Source organism: Salvelinus alpinus, chromosome 16 (assembly GCF_045679555.1).
Source record: "Salvelinus alpinus chromosome 16, SLU_Salpinus.1, whole genome shotgun sequence".
NCBI classification, from domain to species: Eukaryota; Metazoa; Chordata; class Actinopteri; order Salmoniformes; family Salmonidae; genus Salvelinus; species Salvelinus alpinus.
In genome coordinates, this window is record NC_092101.1 from 57037106 (window position 1) to 57055397 (window position 18292).

Consider the following 18292-nt stretch of genomic DNA (forward strand, 5'->3'; position numbering starts at 1 on the left):
TTAAAAGGATAAATATTCACATGCCATGGGCCAGAAAAGGTTGAACACATTGGCCATGCTGTCAAACCAGCATGACTTCTGCCACATTCAAAACAACTGGAAAATCTCAGACTTCAGTGAGTTCAAGACAACTGGGAACTCTGAAAATAACTAGCTCCGACTGGGAAAATACGTTTTGAAAAGGCATCCAACTCGGCATTCCAAGTCGGGAACACAGGCCTCTTTCTAGAGTTCCGACCTGAAGATCACTGACGTCATAATTCAACCCTGTTTCTTCAGAGTTCTCAGATGTCTTGAAAGCACCATAAATCCAAAGAATGCCAGACTTTGATGACAAAGTTTGATGACAAAATTTGCCCACAAGAAGGACCGCCGCGCCACCTTCCTGTTCAAGTGAGCACAGCACAACAAGGTGAGTCCAAAAATGTATTGTATGCTGCTACATAAATTATGTAATATGCCAGGGAGATATGTATACTGTAGCTGTAGCTACTGTAGCTAAGAAAGTAATTCTAAGTGTATGTTGTGTAGTAAGTTGTTAGTAGCCCTTGTGCCTCACAGTAATAATTTGGTCCCTTTCCCCCTCATAACTTAGCCTACTGTTCTGACTTGGTGGTGCACCTATAGCCTGTTTTAGAGAAATGTAATCATTGAATATTGTAAGAGCTTTCATTGTCTGCTTATATGCCCCCTTTATTTATCCTACGGTTCTGACTTGGTGTACAGGCAGAATACTGTAAGAAAGGCCCATGTTCTGAATTCTGTCACTGTACATTTCAAAAGTGCTGAACAAATAATTATATTGACTACATCCGTCCTAGCTTGCTTATTAATGTCTTTATCGAAATTACAGATTTTTTATTTTTACCCCCTTTTTCTCCCCAATTTCGTGATACGATCTTGTTTCATCACTGCAACTCCCCAACGGGCTCGGTAGAGGCAAAGGTCGAGTCATGCGTCCTCCGAAACATGACCCGCCAAACCGCGCTTCTTAACACCCACTCGCTTAACCTGGAAACCAGATGCACCAATGTGTCAGAGGAAACACTGTTCAACTGACGACCGAAGTCAGCCTGCAGGCGCCCGGACCACCACAAGGAGTCGCTAGAGCGTGATGAGTCAAGTAAAGCCCCTCCGGCCAAACCCTCCCATAACCCGGACGACGCTTGGCCAATTGTGCGCTGCCCTATGGGACTCCCGGTCATGGCCGGTAATGACACAGCCTGGGATCGAAAGCCCAGGCTATAGATGCTGTGCCTTAGACCACTGCACCACTTCGGAGGCCACAGATTGCCTCTTATACGCTCGTCGTTCCCTTATGCCATAGTTTGTACATCTCACTTGTCAGTAGAAACCACATTTGTTTAAGCAACACAGCAATGTTTTTTAAAAAGGCAGTAAATGAGTCTGAATGCAGCCAGACAAGGCTCCGCTGATAGCCAGGTGTAGCAGTGGCAAGGATTCACTTCATGGTGCTGAAAAGAAAGTTCTGCTGTTGGGACAGCTTTATGCCTCTAACCCTATTACGGGGGCTGGGTCACTGGCTTACTGGTGCTCTTCCATGCCGTCCCTAGGAGGGGTGCGTCACTGAGTGGGTTGAGTCACTGACGTGATCTTCCTGTCCAGGTTGGCGCCCCCCTCGGGTTCGTGCCGTGGGGGAGATCTTCGTGGGCTATACTCGGCCTTGTCTCAGGATGGTAAGTTGGTGGTTGAAGTTATCCCTCTAGTGGTGTGGGGGCTGTGCTTTGGCAAAGTGGGTGAGGTTATATCCTGCCTCTTCGGGCCTGTCCGGAGGTATCGTCGGACAGGGCCACAGTGTCTCCTGACCCCTCCTGTCTCAGCCTCCAGTATTTATGCTGCAGTAGTTTATGTGTCGGGGGGCTAGGGTCAGTTTGTTATATCTGGAGTACTTCTCCTGTCTTATCCGGTGTCCTGTGTGAATTTAAGTATGCTCTCTCTAATTCTCTCCTTCTCTCTCTCTCTCGGAGGACCTGAGCCCTAGGACCATGCCTCAGGACTACCTGGCATGATGACTCCTTGCTGTCCCCAGTCCACCTGGCCTTGCTGCTGCTCCAGTTTCAACTGTTCTGCCTGCGGCTATGGAACCCTGACCTGTTCACCGGACATGCTACCTGTCCCAGACCTGCTGTTTTCAACTCTCTAGAGACCGCAGAAGCGGTAGAGATACTCTTAATGATCGGCTATGAAAAGCCAACTGACATTTACTCCTGAGGTGCTGATTTGCTGCACCCTCGATAACTACTGTGATTATTATTATTTGACCATGCTGGTCATTTATGAACATTTGAACATCTTGGACAACATTAATCTCCACCCGGCACAGCCAGAAGAGGACTGCCCACCCCTCAAAGCCTGGTTCCTCTCTAGGTTTCTTCCTAGGTTCTGGCCTTTCTAGGGAGTTTTTCCTAGCCACCGTGCTTCTACACCTGCGTTGCTTGCTGTTTGGGGTTTTAGGCTGGGTTTCTGTACAGCACTTTGAGATATCAGCTGATGTACGAAGGGCTATATAAATACATTTGATTTGAATAGACTGTCTGAACTCACAACTACAGATCAATAGACTGTCTGAACTCACTACTGCAGATCAATAGACTGTCTGAACTCACTACTACAGATCAATAGACTGTCTGATTGAACTCACTACTATAGATCAATAGACTGAGTGAACTCACTACTACAGATCAATAGACTGAGTGAACTCACTACTACAGATCAATAGACTGAGTGAACTCACTACTACAGATCAATAGACTGAATGAACTCACTACTACAGATCAATAGACTGAATGAACTCACTACTACAGATCAATAGATCGAATGAACTCACTACTACAGATCAATAGACTGTCTGAACTCACTACTACAGATCAATAGACTGTCTGAACTCACTGCTATACAGACTATAGACTGTCTCTCTGACTGAACTCAATGTTACAGATCCATAGACTAGTTGAGTCACCTGTAAACAGGGCCAGTCTGTTTGTGCAATCTTGCCAACTCATTGTTATGTATACAAAATCGTTTGGCTTGACAATAAGCAATGGAATCTACATGGAAATGATTATTGCAGTAATAACATTGTAGGAAGTATAATTTTATTAAAGCTTATGCTGAATCTGACAGTTCTGACCAACTAAACAAAGACAAAACAAAGGAAATAAGGTCAGGAATGTGACAGAAGTATAATTTTATTAAAGCTTATGCTGAATCTGACAGTTCTGACCATTAACTAGCTGATATTACAAACATTCTGTTTACTGTCGGTCATCATTGTATGTCATTGTATTTTATTTTGATGACAGTCACATGAATGAATAATTATATATCAGTGATGATACTGACATACAGTACAATCCATCATAAACATTTTCCAAACTCCCCAATGCGACTGCATCGTTGACATATTCACAATTCTTAATTTCAAAGAAAGACAGTGGGCAAACATAACATGTAAATGTAACATTAACACAATTTAAATGTGTGTTTGTTTTGGTTTTCTTTCTATGGTTGGATCGTGCAGGGCAGTCCTAAAAAACAACATGGGAAAAGGCATTACGTTTGCTGCTATTTGTACCTACAGTACAGTTATTAAGAGACATTTCTTTGAAACTGGAACACTTCGTTGAAGGGAAGGTAACTTTGGAACGTCAGTCATGTTGTTTATTACCTGAGGATGGGTGTTCTGGTTCAGTCTGTCATCACACAGTGTAACTCGGGCTACGTCCCAAATGGCACCCTAATCTGTTTATAGTGCACTACGGTAGGACCCAAATCACCCGCGGGCCGCCAGTTGGGGAACCCTGCTTTAGAATCATAGAGGGAAGAAGCCTCTGGCATGTGTCCTCTCATAATGATAAACAATAACAATATGGATCAGTCAGCTAGCCATGACCTGCTCAGTCCGGTGCTGCCACTTAGTCCAGTGGGGTTAATATGGAGGGAAGAAGCCTCTGGCATGTGTCCTCTCAATGATAAACAATAACAATATGCATCTCAAATGGAACCCTATTCTCCATATAGTGCACTACTGTTGACCAGGACCCCTAGGGAATATAGGGATCAGGGCCCATAGGGAATATAGGGATCAGGGCCCATAGGGGAATATAGGGATCAGGGCCCATAGGGGAATATAGGGATCAGGGCCTATATGGAATATAGGGATCAGGGCCTATATGGAATATAGGGATCAGGGCCCCACTATATAGGGATCAGGGCCCATAGGGATCAGGGCCCATAGGGAATATAGGGATCAAGGCCCATAGGGAAAATAGGGATCAGGGCCTATAGGGAATATAGGGATCAGGGCCCATAGGGAAAATAGGGATCAGGGCCCATATGGAATATAGGGAACAGGGCCTATATGGAATATAGGGATCAGGGCCTATAGGGAATATAGGGATCAGGGCCTATAGGGAATATAGGGATCAGGGCCTATAGGGAATATAGGGATCAGGGCCCATGGGGAATATAGGGATCAGGGCCCATAGGGAATATAGGGATCAGGGCCCATAGGGAATATAGGGATCAGGGCCCATAGGGAATATAGGGATCAGGGCCCATAGGGAATATAGGGATCAGGGCCCATAGGGAATATAGGGATCAGGGCCTATAGGGAATATAGGGATCAGGGACCATAGGGAATATAGGGATCAGGGCCCATAGGGAATATAGGGATCAGGGCCTATAGGGAATATAGGGATCAGGGCCTATAGGGAATATAGGGATCAGGGACCATAGGGAATATAGGGATCAGGGACCATAGGGAAAATAGGGATCAGGGCCTATAGGGAATATAGGGATCAGGGACCATAGGGAATATAGGGATCAGGGACCATAGGGAATATAGGGATCAGGGACCATAGGGAATATAGGGATCAGGGCCTATAGGGAATATAGGGATCAGGGCCCCACTATATAGGGATCAGGGCCCATATGGAATATAGGGATCAGGGCTCATAGGGAATATAGGGATCAGGGCCCATAGGGAAAATAGGGATCAGGGCCTATATGGAATATAGGGATCAGGGCCCATATGGAATATACGGATCAGGGCCCCACTATATAGGGCATATAGGGATCAGGGCCCATAGGGAACAGGGCCCATAGGGAATGTAGGAATCAGGGCCCCACTATATAGGGAATAGTGTGCCATTTGGGACTAATGAACTTGTCTGTCCTCCTCAGACAATACTTATACAGAGGCATAAACATGTCACAAGGCTCTTTGTTTGTGTTCAGTGCTGCTAGGGACAGACATACAGTTGAAGTCGGAAGTTTACATACACTTAGGTTGGAGTCATTAAAACTCGTTTTTCAACCACTCCACAAATGTATTGTCAACAAACTATAGTGTTGCCAAGTCGGTTAGGACATCTACTTTGTTCATGACACAAGTAATTTTTCCAACAATTGTTTACAGACCGATTATTTCACTTATAATTCACTATATCACAATTCCAGTGGGTCAGAAGTTTACATTCACTAAGTTGACTGTGCCTTTAAACGGCTTGGGAAATTCCAGAAAATGATGTCATGGCTTTAGAAGCTTCTGATAGGCTAATTGACATCATTTGAGTCAATTGGAGGTTTACCTGTGGATGTATTTCAAGGCCTACCTTCAAACTCAGTGTCTCTTTGCTTGACATCATGGGAAAATCAAAAGATATCAGCCAAGACCTCAGAAAAAAGATTGTAGACCTCCACAAGTCTGGTTCATCCTTGGGAGCAATTTCCAAACGCCTGAAGGTACCACATTTATCTGTACAAGCAATAGTACGCAAGTATAAACACCATGGGACCACGCAGCCGTCATACCGCTCAGGAAGGAGACGCGTTCTGTCTCCTAGTGATGAACGTACTTCGGTGTGAAAAGTGCAAATCAATCCCAAAACAACAGCAAAGGACCTTGTGAAGATGCTGGAGGAAAGAGGTACAAAAGTATCTATATCCACAGTAAAACGAGTTCTATATCGACATAACCTGAAAGGACGCTCAGCAAGGAAGAAGCCACTGCTCCAAAACCGCCAGACTACGGTTTGCAACTGCACATGGGGACAAAGATCGTACTTTTTGGAGAAATGTCCTCTGGTCTGATGAAACAAAAATAGAACTGTTTGGCCATAATGACCATCGTTATGTTTGGAGGAAAAAGGGGGAGGCTTGCAAGCCGAAGAACACCTTCCCAACCGTGAAGCACGGGGGTGGCAGCATCATGTTGTGGGGGTGCTTTGCTGCAGGAGGGACTGGTGCACCTCACAAAATAGATGGCATCATGAGGCAGGAAAATTATGTGGATATATTGAAGCAACATCTCAAGACATCAGTCAGGAAGTTAAAGCTTGGTCACAAATGGGTCTTCCAAATGGACAATGACCCCAAGCATACTTCCAAAGTTGTGGCAAAATCGCTTAAGGACAACAAAGTCAAGTTATTGGAGTGGCCTTCACAAAGCCCTGACCTCAATCTTATAGAAAATCTGTGGGCAGAATTGAAAAAGCGTGTGCGAGTAAGGAGGCCTACAAACCTGACTCAGTTACACCAGCTCTGCCAGGAGGAATGGGCCAAAATTCACCCAACTTATTGTGGGAAGCTTGTGGAAGGCTACCCGAAACGTTTTACCCAAGTTAAACAATTTAAAGGCAATGCTACCAAATACTAATTGAGTGTATGTAAACTTCTGACCCACTGGGAATGTGATTAAAGAAATAAAAGCTGAAATAAATCACTCTACTATTATTCTGACATTTCACATTCTTAAAATAAAGTGATCCTAACTGACCTAACACACGGAATGTTTATGAGGATTTAATGTCAGGAATTGTGAAAAACTGAGTTTAAATGTATTTGGCTAAGGTGTATGTAAACTTCCAACATCAACTGTAGGTTATCACACTGTGTTCCAGGACTACAGTCAGTTCACAGAACAGTTAAAACACATCCAGCTGAACATGCAGAGACAGTCACAAGCTGCCGTGACTGAAGCAGAGAGGATTGAGGTCTGTGCCTCATATGTTCAGTCCTTCTGTGTGTTCTAGGACTGTAGATCAACACAGCAGATAAAACAGTTGTTTACAACAAATCATAGAAGATCCGTCTCCGGTTGGATCCTATAAAGATCCAGGTAAAGTATTTCACTGGTCCCAGATCAGCAACAGGTTCTAATCTGGAGGGTGAGGATGTCTTCAGAGCAGAGGTCCATTCTGACTGTTAGGTCACTGCCAAACAGAGATTTTGTGTCTGAAAATTACAGATTGACTGAAGGACCACAGAGATGGTCTCAAAGAACATCCACAACTTGTCTGTCTTTTTATGGATGCAACTTGTCCGAAAATAGTTGACTTGAGTTTAATTTACGACAGACAAAAACAGACATTATGATTGAATCCATATTTATGGGTCTTTGTGTGGCTGAAGCCTTATGGTTTAAATCTGCTGTCTGTCCTCCAGTCCAGTGGGGGCGCTGTGCTGTTAGATGGGGATAGAGACGATGGTCGGTAGCTTCCCGATAGGAGGAGGGTTATATTTCTCTATTCTCATCAGTCGACGTAGGACGTCGTCTCTGTCCCTAGGCCAGCTGTAGACATGAGTGTTCTGGAGCCACGTCGGGACGTGGTACTGAGGGAGAGAGAGAGAGAGAGGAGTGAGTGTTCTGGAGCCACGTCGGGACGTGATACTGAGGGAGAGAGAGAGAGAGAGGAGTGAGTGTTCTGGAGCCACGTCGGGACGTGATACTGAGGGAGAGAGAGAGAGAGAGGAGTGAGTGTTCTGGAGCCACGTCGGGACGTGATACTGAGGGAGAGAGAGAGAGAGAGGAGTGAGTGTTCTGGAGCCACGTCGGGACGTGATACTGAGGGAGAGAGAGAGAGAGAGGAGTGAGTGTTCTGGAGCCACGTCGGGACGTGATACTGAGGGAGAGAGAGAGAGAGAGGAGTGAGTGTTCTGGAGCCACGTCGGGACGTGATACTGAGGGAGAGAGAGAGAGAGAGGAGTGAGCTTCACAAGAAACACAGATAGATGAGACAGAATATGATGAACGTGTATTTTATTGACGTCACTAAGTCATCTGACTGACATCTGACTGAGCAATAAACGCTACTTTGAAAAACCCATCTCAACACTTGATCTCACCTACTCGGCACACTTGCCTCCCATTGGAAACGGCAGGATGTGGTCTATCTTAGTAGAACATCTTTGACACAACTGTAGTACAAGTATGGGTCCCCCAATATGGTGACTGGAGTATGGGTACCTGTAGCCCAATATGGTGACTGGAGTATGGGTAGCTGTCCCCCAATATGGTGACTGGAGTATGGGTAGCTACAGCCCAATATGGTGACTGGAGTATGGGTACCTGTAGGCCAGTATGGTGACTGGAGTATGAGTAGCAGCAGCCCAATATGGTGACTGGAGTATGGGTAGCTACAGCCCAATATGGTGACTGGAGTATGGGTAGCTGTCCCCCAATATGGTGACTGGAGTATGAGTAGCTGTAGGCCAGTATGGTGACTGCAGTATGGGTAGCTACAGCCTAATATGGTGACTGGAGTATGGGTACCTGTAGGCCAGTATGGTGACTGGAGTATGGGTAGCTACAGCCCAATATGGTGACTGGAGTATGGGTACCTGTAGGCCAGTATGGTGACTGGAGTATGGGTAGCTACAGCCTAATATGGTGACTGGAGTATGGGTAGCTGTAGGCCAGTATGGTGACTGGAGTATGGGTAGCTACAGCCCAATATGGTGACTGGAGTATGGGTACCTGTAGCCCAATATGGTGACTGGAGTATGGGTAGCTGCAGCCCAATATGGTGACTGGAGTATGGGTAGCTACAGCCCAATATGGTGACTGGAGTATGGGTAGCTACAGCCCAATATGGTGACTGGAGTATGGGTAGCTACAGCCCAATATGGTGACTGGAGTATGTGTAGCTACAGCCCAATATGGTGACTGGAGTATGGGTAGCTACAGCCCAATATGGTGACTGGAGTATGGGTAGCTGTAGGCCAATATGGTGACTGGAGTATGGGTAGCTACAGCCCAATATGGTGACTGGAGTATGGGTAGCTGCAGCCCAATATGGTGACTGGAGTATGGGTAGCTGTAGCCCAATATGGTGACTGGAGTAAGGGTAGCTACAGCCCAATATGGTGACTGGAGTATGGGTAGATACAGCCCAATATGGTGACTGGAGTATGGGTAGCTGTAGGCCAATATGGTGACTGGAGTATGGGTAGCTACAGGCCAGTATGGTGACTGGAGTATGGGTAGCTGTAGGCCAATATGGTGACTGGAGTATGGGTAGCTACAGCCCAATATGGTGACTGGAGTATGGGTAGCTGTAGGCCAGTATGGTGACTGGAGTATGGGTAGCTGTCCCCCAATATGGTGACTGGAGTATGGGTATCTACAGCCCAATATGGTGACTGGAGTATGGGTAGCTACAGCCCAATATGGTGACTGGAGTATGGGTAGCTGCAGCCCAATATGGTGACTGGAGTATGGGTAGCTACAGCCCAATATGGTGACTGGAGTATGGGTAGCTACAGCCCAATATGGTGACTGGAGTATGGGTAGCTGTAGGCCAATATGGTGACTGGAGTATGGGTAGCTACAGCCCAATATGGTGACTGGAGTATGGGTAGCTACAGCCCAATATGGTGACTGGAGTATGGGTAGCTGCAGCCCAATATGGTGACTGGAGTATGGGTAGCTGTAGCCCAATATGGTGACTGGAGTAAGGGTAGCTACAGCCCAATATGGTGACTGGAGTATGGGTAGATACAGCCCAATATGGTGACTGGAGTATGGGTAGCTGTAGGCCAATATGGTGACTGGAGTATGGGTAGATACAGCCCAATATGGTGACTGGAGTATGGGTAGCTACAGCCCAATATGGTGACTGGAGTATGGGTAGCTGTAGGCCAGTATGGTGACTGGAGTATGGGTAGCTGTCCCCCAATATGGTGACTGGAGTATGGGTACCTGTAGGCCAATATGGTGACTTGAGTATGGGTACCTGTAGGCCAATGAGTGTGCCGAAAGGAATGGGTGTATGGAAAGCGAATCAGCTAATTGGGCAGATTTGTTGTCACTCAAGACCGTTTTACGTGGCTGTTTGGGATTCACAATGAGTTGATAAGCCGGCGACCAGTGCACCATCAACATGCTCCCTACTGGGCACCTGTATCACGGGCATGTCACCATCAACATGCTCCCTACTGGGCACCTGTATCACGGGCATGTCACCATCAACATGCTCCCTACTGGGCACCTGTATCACGGGCATGTCGCTGGCGCTAGCTAACTTGGCATGATTTTAAAATTTGACAGCAGTGTAATGTTGTGTTGACTATAAAGCAGCTACAGCAGCAGAGAGACAGAGAGACAGAGAGACGGAGAGACAGAGAGACAGAGAGACAGAGAGCCAGAGAGACAGAGAGACAGAGAGACAGAGCCAGAGCGACAGAGAGACAGAGCCAGAGAGAGAGAGACAGAGCCAGAGAGCCAGAAAGACAGAAAGACAGAGAGACAGAGAGACAGAGACAGAGAGACAGAGAGACAGAGAGACAGAGAGACAGAGAGACAGAAAGACAGAAAGACAGAAAGACAGAGAGACAGAGAGAGAGACAGAGCCAGAGAGACAGAGAGAGAGACAGAGAGACAGAGCCAGAGAGACAGAGAGCCAGAGAGAGAGAGACAGAGCCAGAGAGCCAGAGAGAGAGAGACAGAGAGAGAGAGACAGAGAGCCAGAGAGACAGAGAGCCAGAGAGAGAGAGACAGAGCCAGAGAGCCAGAGAGACAGAGCCAGAAAGACAGAGAGACAGAGCCAGAAAGACAGAGAGACAGAGAGAGAGAGACAGAGAGAGAGAGAGCCAGAGAGCCAGAGACAGAGCCAGAGAGACAGAGCCAGAGAGCCAGAAGTATATATTTTACCTTGTTGGCCCCAGGAAACAGGATAGGGATGAACCGGAAGTTCTTACTGCCGTTCTGAATGAACTCATTCTGCAGCTGCAGCACAAACACACAGAACATGTGACCCAGCGTTATGACACGGTCACAACCACATCATAATGACATAACATGTCATAAGCTGTTTTAATGACACTGTCATGGCACATTCACACCTGTTGTGACATATACTGCGTTATTTTATGGCTGGTTATAACACCTACATGAGAGTGTCAAAAGCCACCAGACCTACCACACAAGGCAAAGCATTTAACTACACCAAAATCTACATGTCAACAGTATGTTTGTTATAGAAAAAATAAAATGTAATTGACCATATTAAATTATCATTGTAATTGCGCACACATTGATGCCAGACAGCTGTTATGACATGGTTATAACCGTGTCATGTGTTATGACACTTGGTGTCAAGTAAAGAGTTACCAAAATGTTTGAATTCACCTCATTTTAACATCTGTCATTAAAAATAACTAGTTTTCCCATCTCAAGGTAAAACAATTATGACTACAGTAAGTGTCTATGAAGTGTCAAATAAAGTAACAGGGTTGACCGGTAACAGGGTGGACCGTACCAGGGTTGACTGTAACAGGGTGGACGGTAACAGGGTGGACGGTAACAGGGTGAACCGTAACAGGGTGGACCGTAACAGGGTGGACCGTAACAGGGTGGACCGTAACAGGGTGGACCGTAACAGGGTGGACGGTAACAGGGTGGACCGTAACAGGGTGGACGGTAACAGGGTGGACCGTAACAGGGTGGACCGTAACAGGGATGACGGTAACAGGGTGGACGGTAACAGGGTGGACGGTAACAGGGTGGACGGTAACATGGTTATCGTAACAGGGTTGACTGGCCCAGGGTTGACCGTAACAGGGTTATCGTAACAGGGTTGACTGTAACAGGGTGGACCGTAACAGGGTGGACCGTAACAGGGTTATCGTAACAGGGTGGACCGTAACATGGTTGACCGTAACAGGGTTGACCGTAACATGGTGGACCGTAACAGGGTGGACCGTAACAGGGTGGACCGTAACAGGGTGGACCGTAACAGGGTGGACTGTAACAGGGTTGACCGTAACAGGGTTATCGTAACAGGGTTGACTGTAACAGGGTGGACCGTAACAGGGTTGACTGTAACAGGGTTGACCGTAACAGGGTGGACCGTAACAGGGTGGACTGTAACAGGGTGGACCGTACCAGGGTTATCGTAACAGGGTTGACTGTAACAGGGTGGACCGTAACAGGGTTGACTGTAACAGGGTGGACTGTAACAGGGTGGACCGTAACAGGGTTGACTGTAACAGGGTTATCATGACAGGGTTGACCGTAACAGGGTTGACCGTGACAGGGTTATCGTGACAGGGTTGACCGTAACAGGGTTATCGTAACAGGGTTGACTGTAACAGGGTGGACCGTAACAGGGTTGACTGTAACAGGGTGGACCGTAACAGGGTTGACTGTAACAGGGTTGACTAACAGGGTGGACCGTAACAGGGTTGACCGTGACAGGGTTGACCGTAACAGGGTTATCGTAACAGGGTTATCGTAACAGGGTTATCGTAACAGGGTTGACTGTAACAGGGTGGACCGTAACATGGTTGACTGTAACAGGGTTGACTAACAGGGTGGACCGTAACAGGGTTGACTAACAGGGTTGACTGTTACAGGGTTGACTGTAACAGGGTTGACCGTAACAGGGTTGACCGTAACAGGGTTGACCGTAACAGGGTGGACCGTACCAGGGTTATCGTAACAGGGTTGACTGTAACAGGGTGGACCGTAACAGGGTTGACTAACAGGGTGGACTGTAACAGGGTGGACTGTAACAGGGTGGACCGTAACATGGTTGACTGTAACAGGGTTATCATGACAGGGTTGACCGTAACAGGGTTGACCGTGACAGGGTTATCGTAACAGGGTTGACTGTAACAGGGTGGACCGTAACAGGGTGGACCGTAACAGGGTGGACCGTAACATGGTTGACCGTAACAGGGTTGACCGTAACAGGGTTGACCGTAACAGGGTTGACTAACATGGTGGACCGTAACAGGGTGGACTGTAACAGGGTGGACTGTAACAGGGTTGACCGTAACAGGGTTATCGTAACAGGGTTGACTGTAACAGGGTGGACCGTAACATGGTTGACTGTAACAGGGTTGACCGTAACAGGGTTGACCGTAACAGGGTGGACCGTACCAGGGTTATCGTAACAGGGTTGACTGTAACAGGGTGGACCGTAACAGGGTTGACTAACAGGGTGGACTGTAACAGGGTGGACTGTAACAGGGTGGACCGTAACATGGTTGACTGTAACAGGGTTATCATGACAGGGTTGACCGTAACAGGGTTGACCGTGACAGGGTTATCGTAACAGGGTTGACTGTAACAGGGTGGACCGTAACAGGGTGGACCGTAACAGGGTGTACCGTAACATGGTTGACCGTAACAGGGTTGACCGTAACAGGGTTGACTAACATGGTGGACCGTAACAGGGTGGACCGTAACAGGGTGGACTGTAACAGGGTGGACTGTAACAGGGTGGACCGTAACAGGGTTATCGTAACAGGGTTGACTGTAACAGGGTGGACCGTAACATGGTTGACTGTAACATGGTTGACCGTAACAGGGTGGACCGTAACAGGGTGGACTGTAACAGGGTGGACCGTACCAGGGTTATCGTAACAGGGTTATCGTAACAGGGTGGACCGTAACAGGGTTGACTGTAACAGGGTGGACTGTAACAGGGTGGACTGTAACAGGGTGGACTGTAACAGGGTTGACTGTAACAGGGTTATCAAGACAGGGTTGACCGTAACAGGGTTGACCGTGACAGGGTTATCGTGACAGGGTTGACCGTAACAGGGTTATCGTAACAGGGTTGACTGTAACAGGGTGGACCGTAACAGGGTTGACTGTAACAGGGTGGACCGTAACAGGGTTGACTGTAACAGGGTTGACTGTAACAGGGTTATCGTAACAGGGTTGACTGTAACAGGGTGGACCGTAACAGGGTGGACCGTAACAGGGTGGACCGTAACAGGGTTATCGTAACAGGGTTATCGTAACAGGGTTGACTGTAACAGGGTGGACCGTAACATGGTTGACTGTTACAGGGTTGACTGTAACAGGGTTGACCGTAACAGGGTTGACTGTAACAGGGTTGACTGTAACAGGGTTGACCGTAACAGGGTTGACCGTAACAGGGTTGACCGTAACATGGTTGACCGTAACAGGGTTGACCGTGACAGGGTTATCGTGACAGGGATGACGATTTCATCTTAAATCAACCATAAATCCCCTTGTGACAGGGGGACAGAGACATTGTAGCCAAAATGCAACAGACTCAGTTTAAAGGTTACGTGAAGGCCTGGGGTGTATTCACTAAGGACCAAACAGAACCAAACAGGGAGGGACCTACCTGAATCTGTCCAATTAAAACGAGTTTCCGTTGCTAAGCTTTTTCTGTTTGGAGTAAACTGTTTTTGCTGCAATGTTTTGCAACAGTGACCGACTAAAGAATACACCTCTGACCTGTTTGTGTATGTAGACTGTGTTGAGGTCTGACAGTGTTGAGGTACCTGTTTGTGTATGTAGACTGTGTTGAGGTCTGACAGTGTTGAGGTACCTGTTTGTGTATGTAGACTGTGTTGAGGTCTGACAGTGTTGAGGTACCTGTTTGTGTATGTAGACTGTGTTGAGGTCTGACAGTGTTGAGGTACCTGTTTGTGTATGTAGACTGTGTTGAGGTCTGACAGTGTTGAGGTACCTGTTTGTGTATGTAGACTGTGTTGAGGTCTGACAGTGTTGAGGTACCTGTTTGTGTATGTAGACTGTGTTGAGGTCTGACAGTGTTGAGGTACCTGTTTGTGTATGTAGACTGTGTTGAGGTCTGACAGTGTTGAGGTACCTGTTTGTGTATGTAGACTGTGTTGAGGTCTGACAGTGTTGAGGTACCTGTTTGTGTATGTAGACTGTGTTGAGGTCTGACAGTGTTGAGGTACCTGTTTGTGTATGTAGACTGTGTTGAGGTCTGACAGTGTTGAGGTACCTGTTTGTGTATGTAGACTGTGTTGAGGTCTGACAGTGTTGAGGTACCTGTTTGTGTATGTAGACTGTGTTGAGGTCTGACAGTGTTGAGGTACCTGTTTGTGTATGTAGACTGTGTTGAGGTCTGACAGTGTTGAGGTACCTGTTTGTGTATGTAGACTGTGTTGAGGTCTGACAGTGTTGAGGTACCTGTTTGTGTATGTAGACTGTGTTGAGGTCTGACAGTGTTGAGGTACCTGTTTGTGTATGTAGACTGTGTTGAGGTCTGACAGTGTTGAGGTACCTGTTTGTGTATGTAGACTGTGTTGAGGTCTGACAGTGTTGAGGTACCTGTTTGTGTATGTAGACTGTGTTGAGGTCTGACAGTGTTGAGGTACCTGTTTGTGTATGTAGACTGTGTTGAGGTCTGACAGTGTTGAGGTACCTGTTTGTGTATGTAGACTGTGTTGAGGTCTGACAGTGTTGAGGTACCTGTTTGTGTATGTAGACTGTGTTGAGGTCTGACAGTGTTGAGGTACCTGTTTGTGTATGTAGACTGTGTTGAGGTCTGACAGTGTTGAGGTACCTGTTTGTGTATGTAGACTGTGTTGAGGTCTGACAGTGTTGAGGTACCTGTTTGTGTATGTAGACTGTGTTGAGGTCTGACAGTGTTGAGGTACCTGTTTGTGTATGTAGACTGTGTTGAGGTCTGACAGTGTTGAGGTACCTGTTTGTGTATGTAGACTGTGTTGAGGTCTGACAGTGTTGAGGTACCTGTTTGTGTATGTAGACTGTGTTGAGGTCTGACAGTGTTGAGGTACCTGTTTGTGTATGTAGACTGTGTTGAGGTCTGACAGTGTTGAGGTACCTGTTTGTGTATGTAGACTGTGTTGAGGTCTGACAGTGTTGAGGTACCTGTTTGTGTATGTAGACTGTGTTGAGGTCTGACAGTGTTGAGGTACCTGTTTGTGTATGTAGACTGTGTTGAGGTCTGACAGTGTTGAGGTACCTGTTTGTGTATGTAGACTGTGTTGAGGTCTGACAGTGTTGAGGTACCTGTTTGTGTATGTAGACTGTGTTGAGGTCTGACAGTGTTGAGGTACCTGTTTGTGTATGTAGACTGTGTTGAGGTCTGACAGTGTTGAGGTACCTGTTTGTGTATGTAGACTGTGTTGAGGTCTGACAGTGTTGAGGTACCTGTTTGTGTATGTAGACTGTGTTGAGGTCTGACAGTGTTGAGGTACCTGTTTGTGTATGTAGACTGTGTTGAGGTCTGACAGTGTTGAGGTACCTGTTTGTGTATGTAGACTGTGTTGAGGTCTGACAGTGTTGAGGTACCTGTTTGTGTATGTAGACTGTGTTGAGGTCTGACAGTGTTGAGGTACCTGTTTGTGTATGTAGACTGTGTTGAGGTCTGACAGTGTTGAGGTACCTGTTTGTGTATGTAGACTGTGTTGAGGTCTGACAGTGTTGAGGTACCTGTTTGTGTATGTAGACTGTGTTGAGGTCTGACAGTGTTGAGGTACCTGTTTGTGTATGTAGACTGTGTTGAGGTCTGACAGTGTTGAGGTACCTGTTTGTGTATGTAGACTGTGTTGAGGTCTGACAGTGTTGAGGTACCTGTTTGTGTATGTAGACTGTGTTGAGGTCTGACAGTGTTGAGGTACCTGTTTGTGTATGTAGACTGTGTTGAGGTCTGACAGTGTTGAGGTACCTGTTTGTGTATGTAGACTGTGTTGAGGTCTGACAGTGTTGAGGTACCTGTTTTTGTATGTAGACTGTGTTGAGGTCTGACAGTGTTGAGGTACCTGTTTGTGTATGTAGACTGTGTTGAGGTCTGACAGTGTTGAGGTACCTGTTTGTGTATGTAGACTGTGTTGAGGTCTGACAGTGTTGAGGTACCTGTTTGTGTATGTAGACTGTGTTGAGGTCTGACAGTGTTGAGGTACCTGTTTGTGTATGTAGACTGTGTTGAGGTCTGACAGTGTTGAGGTACCTGTTTGTGTATGTAGACTGTGTTGAGGTCTGACAGTGTTGAGGTACCTGTTTGTGTATGTAGACTGTGTTGAGGTCTGACAGTGTTGAGGTACCTGTTTGTGTATGTAGACTGTGTTGAGGTCTGACAGTGTTGAGGTACCTGTTTGTGTATGTAGACTGTGTTGAGGTCTGACAGTGTTGAGGTACCTGTTTGTGTATGTAGACTGTGTTGAGGTCTGACAGTGTTGAGGTACCTGTTTGTGTATGTAGACTGTGTTGAGGTCTGACAGTTTTGAGGTACCTGTTTGTGTATGTAGACTGTTTTGAGGTCTGAATGTGTTGAGGTACCTGTTTGTGTATGTAGACTGTGTTGAGGTCTGACAGTGTTGAGGTACCTGTTTGTGTATGTAGACTGTGTTGAGGTCTGACAGTGTTGAGGTATCTGTTTGTGTATGTAGACTGTGTTGAGGTCTGACAGTGTTGAGGTACCTGTTTGTGTATGTAGACTGTGTTGAGGTCTGATAGTGTTGAGGTACCTGTTTGTGTATGTAGACTGTGTTGAGGTCTGACAGTGTTGAGGTACCTGTTTGTGTATGTAGACTGTGTTGAGGTCTGACAGTGTTGAGGTACCTGTTTGTGTATGTAGACTGTGTTGAGGTCTGACAGTGTTGAGGTACCTGTTTGTGTATGTAGACTGTGTTGAGGTCTGACAGTGTTGAGGTACCTGTTTGTGTATGTAGACTGTGTTGAGGTCTGATAGTGTTGAGGTACCTGTTTGTGTATGTAGACTATGTTGAGGTCTGACAGTGTTTAGGTACCTGTTTGTGTATGTAGACTGTGTTGAGGTCTGACAGTGTTGAGGTACCTGTTTGTGTATGTAGACTGTGTTGAGGTCTGACAGTGTTGAGGTACCTGTTTGTGTATGTAGACTGTGTTGAGGTCTGACAGTGTTGAGGTACCTGTTTGTGTATGTAGACTGTGTTGAGGTCTGACAGTGTTGAGGTACCTGTTTGTGTATGTAGACTGTGTTGAGGTCTGACAGTGTTGAGGTATCTGTTTGTGTATGTAGACTGTGTTGAGGTCTGACAGTGTTGAGGTACCTGTTTGTGTATGTAGACTGTGTTGAGGTCTGACAGTGTTGAGGTACCTGTTTGTGTATGTAGACTGTGTTGAGGTCTGACAGTGTTGAGGTATCTGTTTGTGTATGTAGACTGTGTTGAGGTCTGACAGTGTTGAGGTACCTGTTTGTGTATGTAGACTGTGTTGAGGTCTGACAGTGTTGAGGTACCTGTTTGTGTA

At 46.6% G+C, this 18292-nt stretch overlaps 1 protein-coding gene across 1 annotated transcript in view; it reads right to left on the minus strand.

Annotated features, from left to right (window-relative positions):
* Positions 1 to 3094: 3094 nt before the first annotated feature.
* The window catches only part of traf3ip2l (TRAF3 interacting protein 2-like), a 62468-nt gene continuing 47270 nt past the window's right edge, over positions 3095 to 18292 (minus strand). Inside the window, exons 9-10 of the mRNA XM_071346672.1 lie at positions 10955 to 11029; positions 3095 to 7635 (exon numbers count right to left, since the gene is read on the minus strand). Coding sequence (XP_071202773.1) covers positions 7489 to 7635; positions 10955 to 11029 — 222 coding nt within the window. The 3' untranslated portion in view covers positions 3095 to 7488. The remainder of the gene's footprint in view (positions 7636 to 10954; positions 11030 to 18292) is intronic.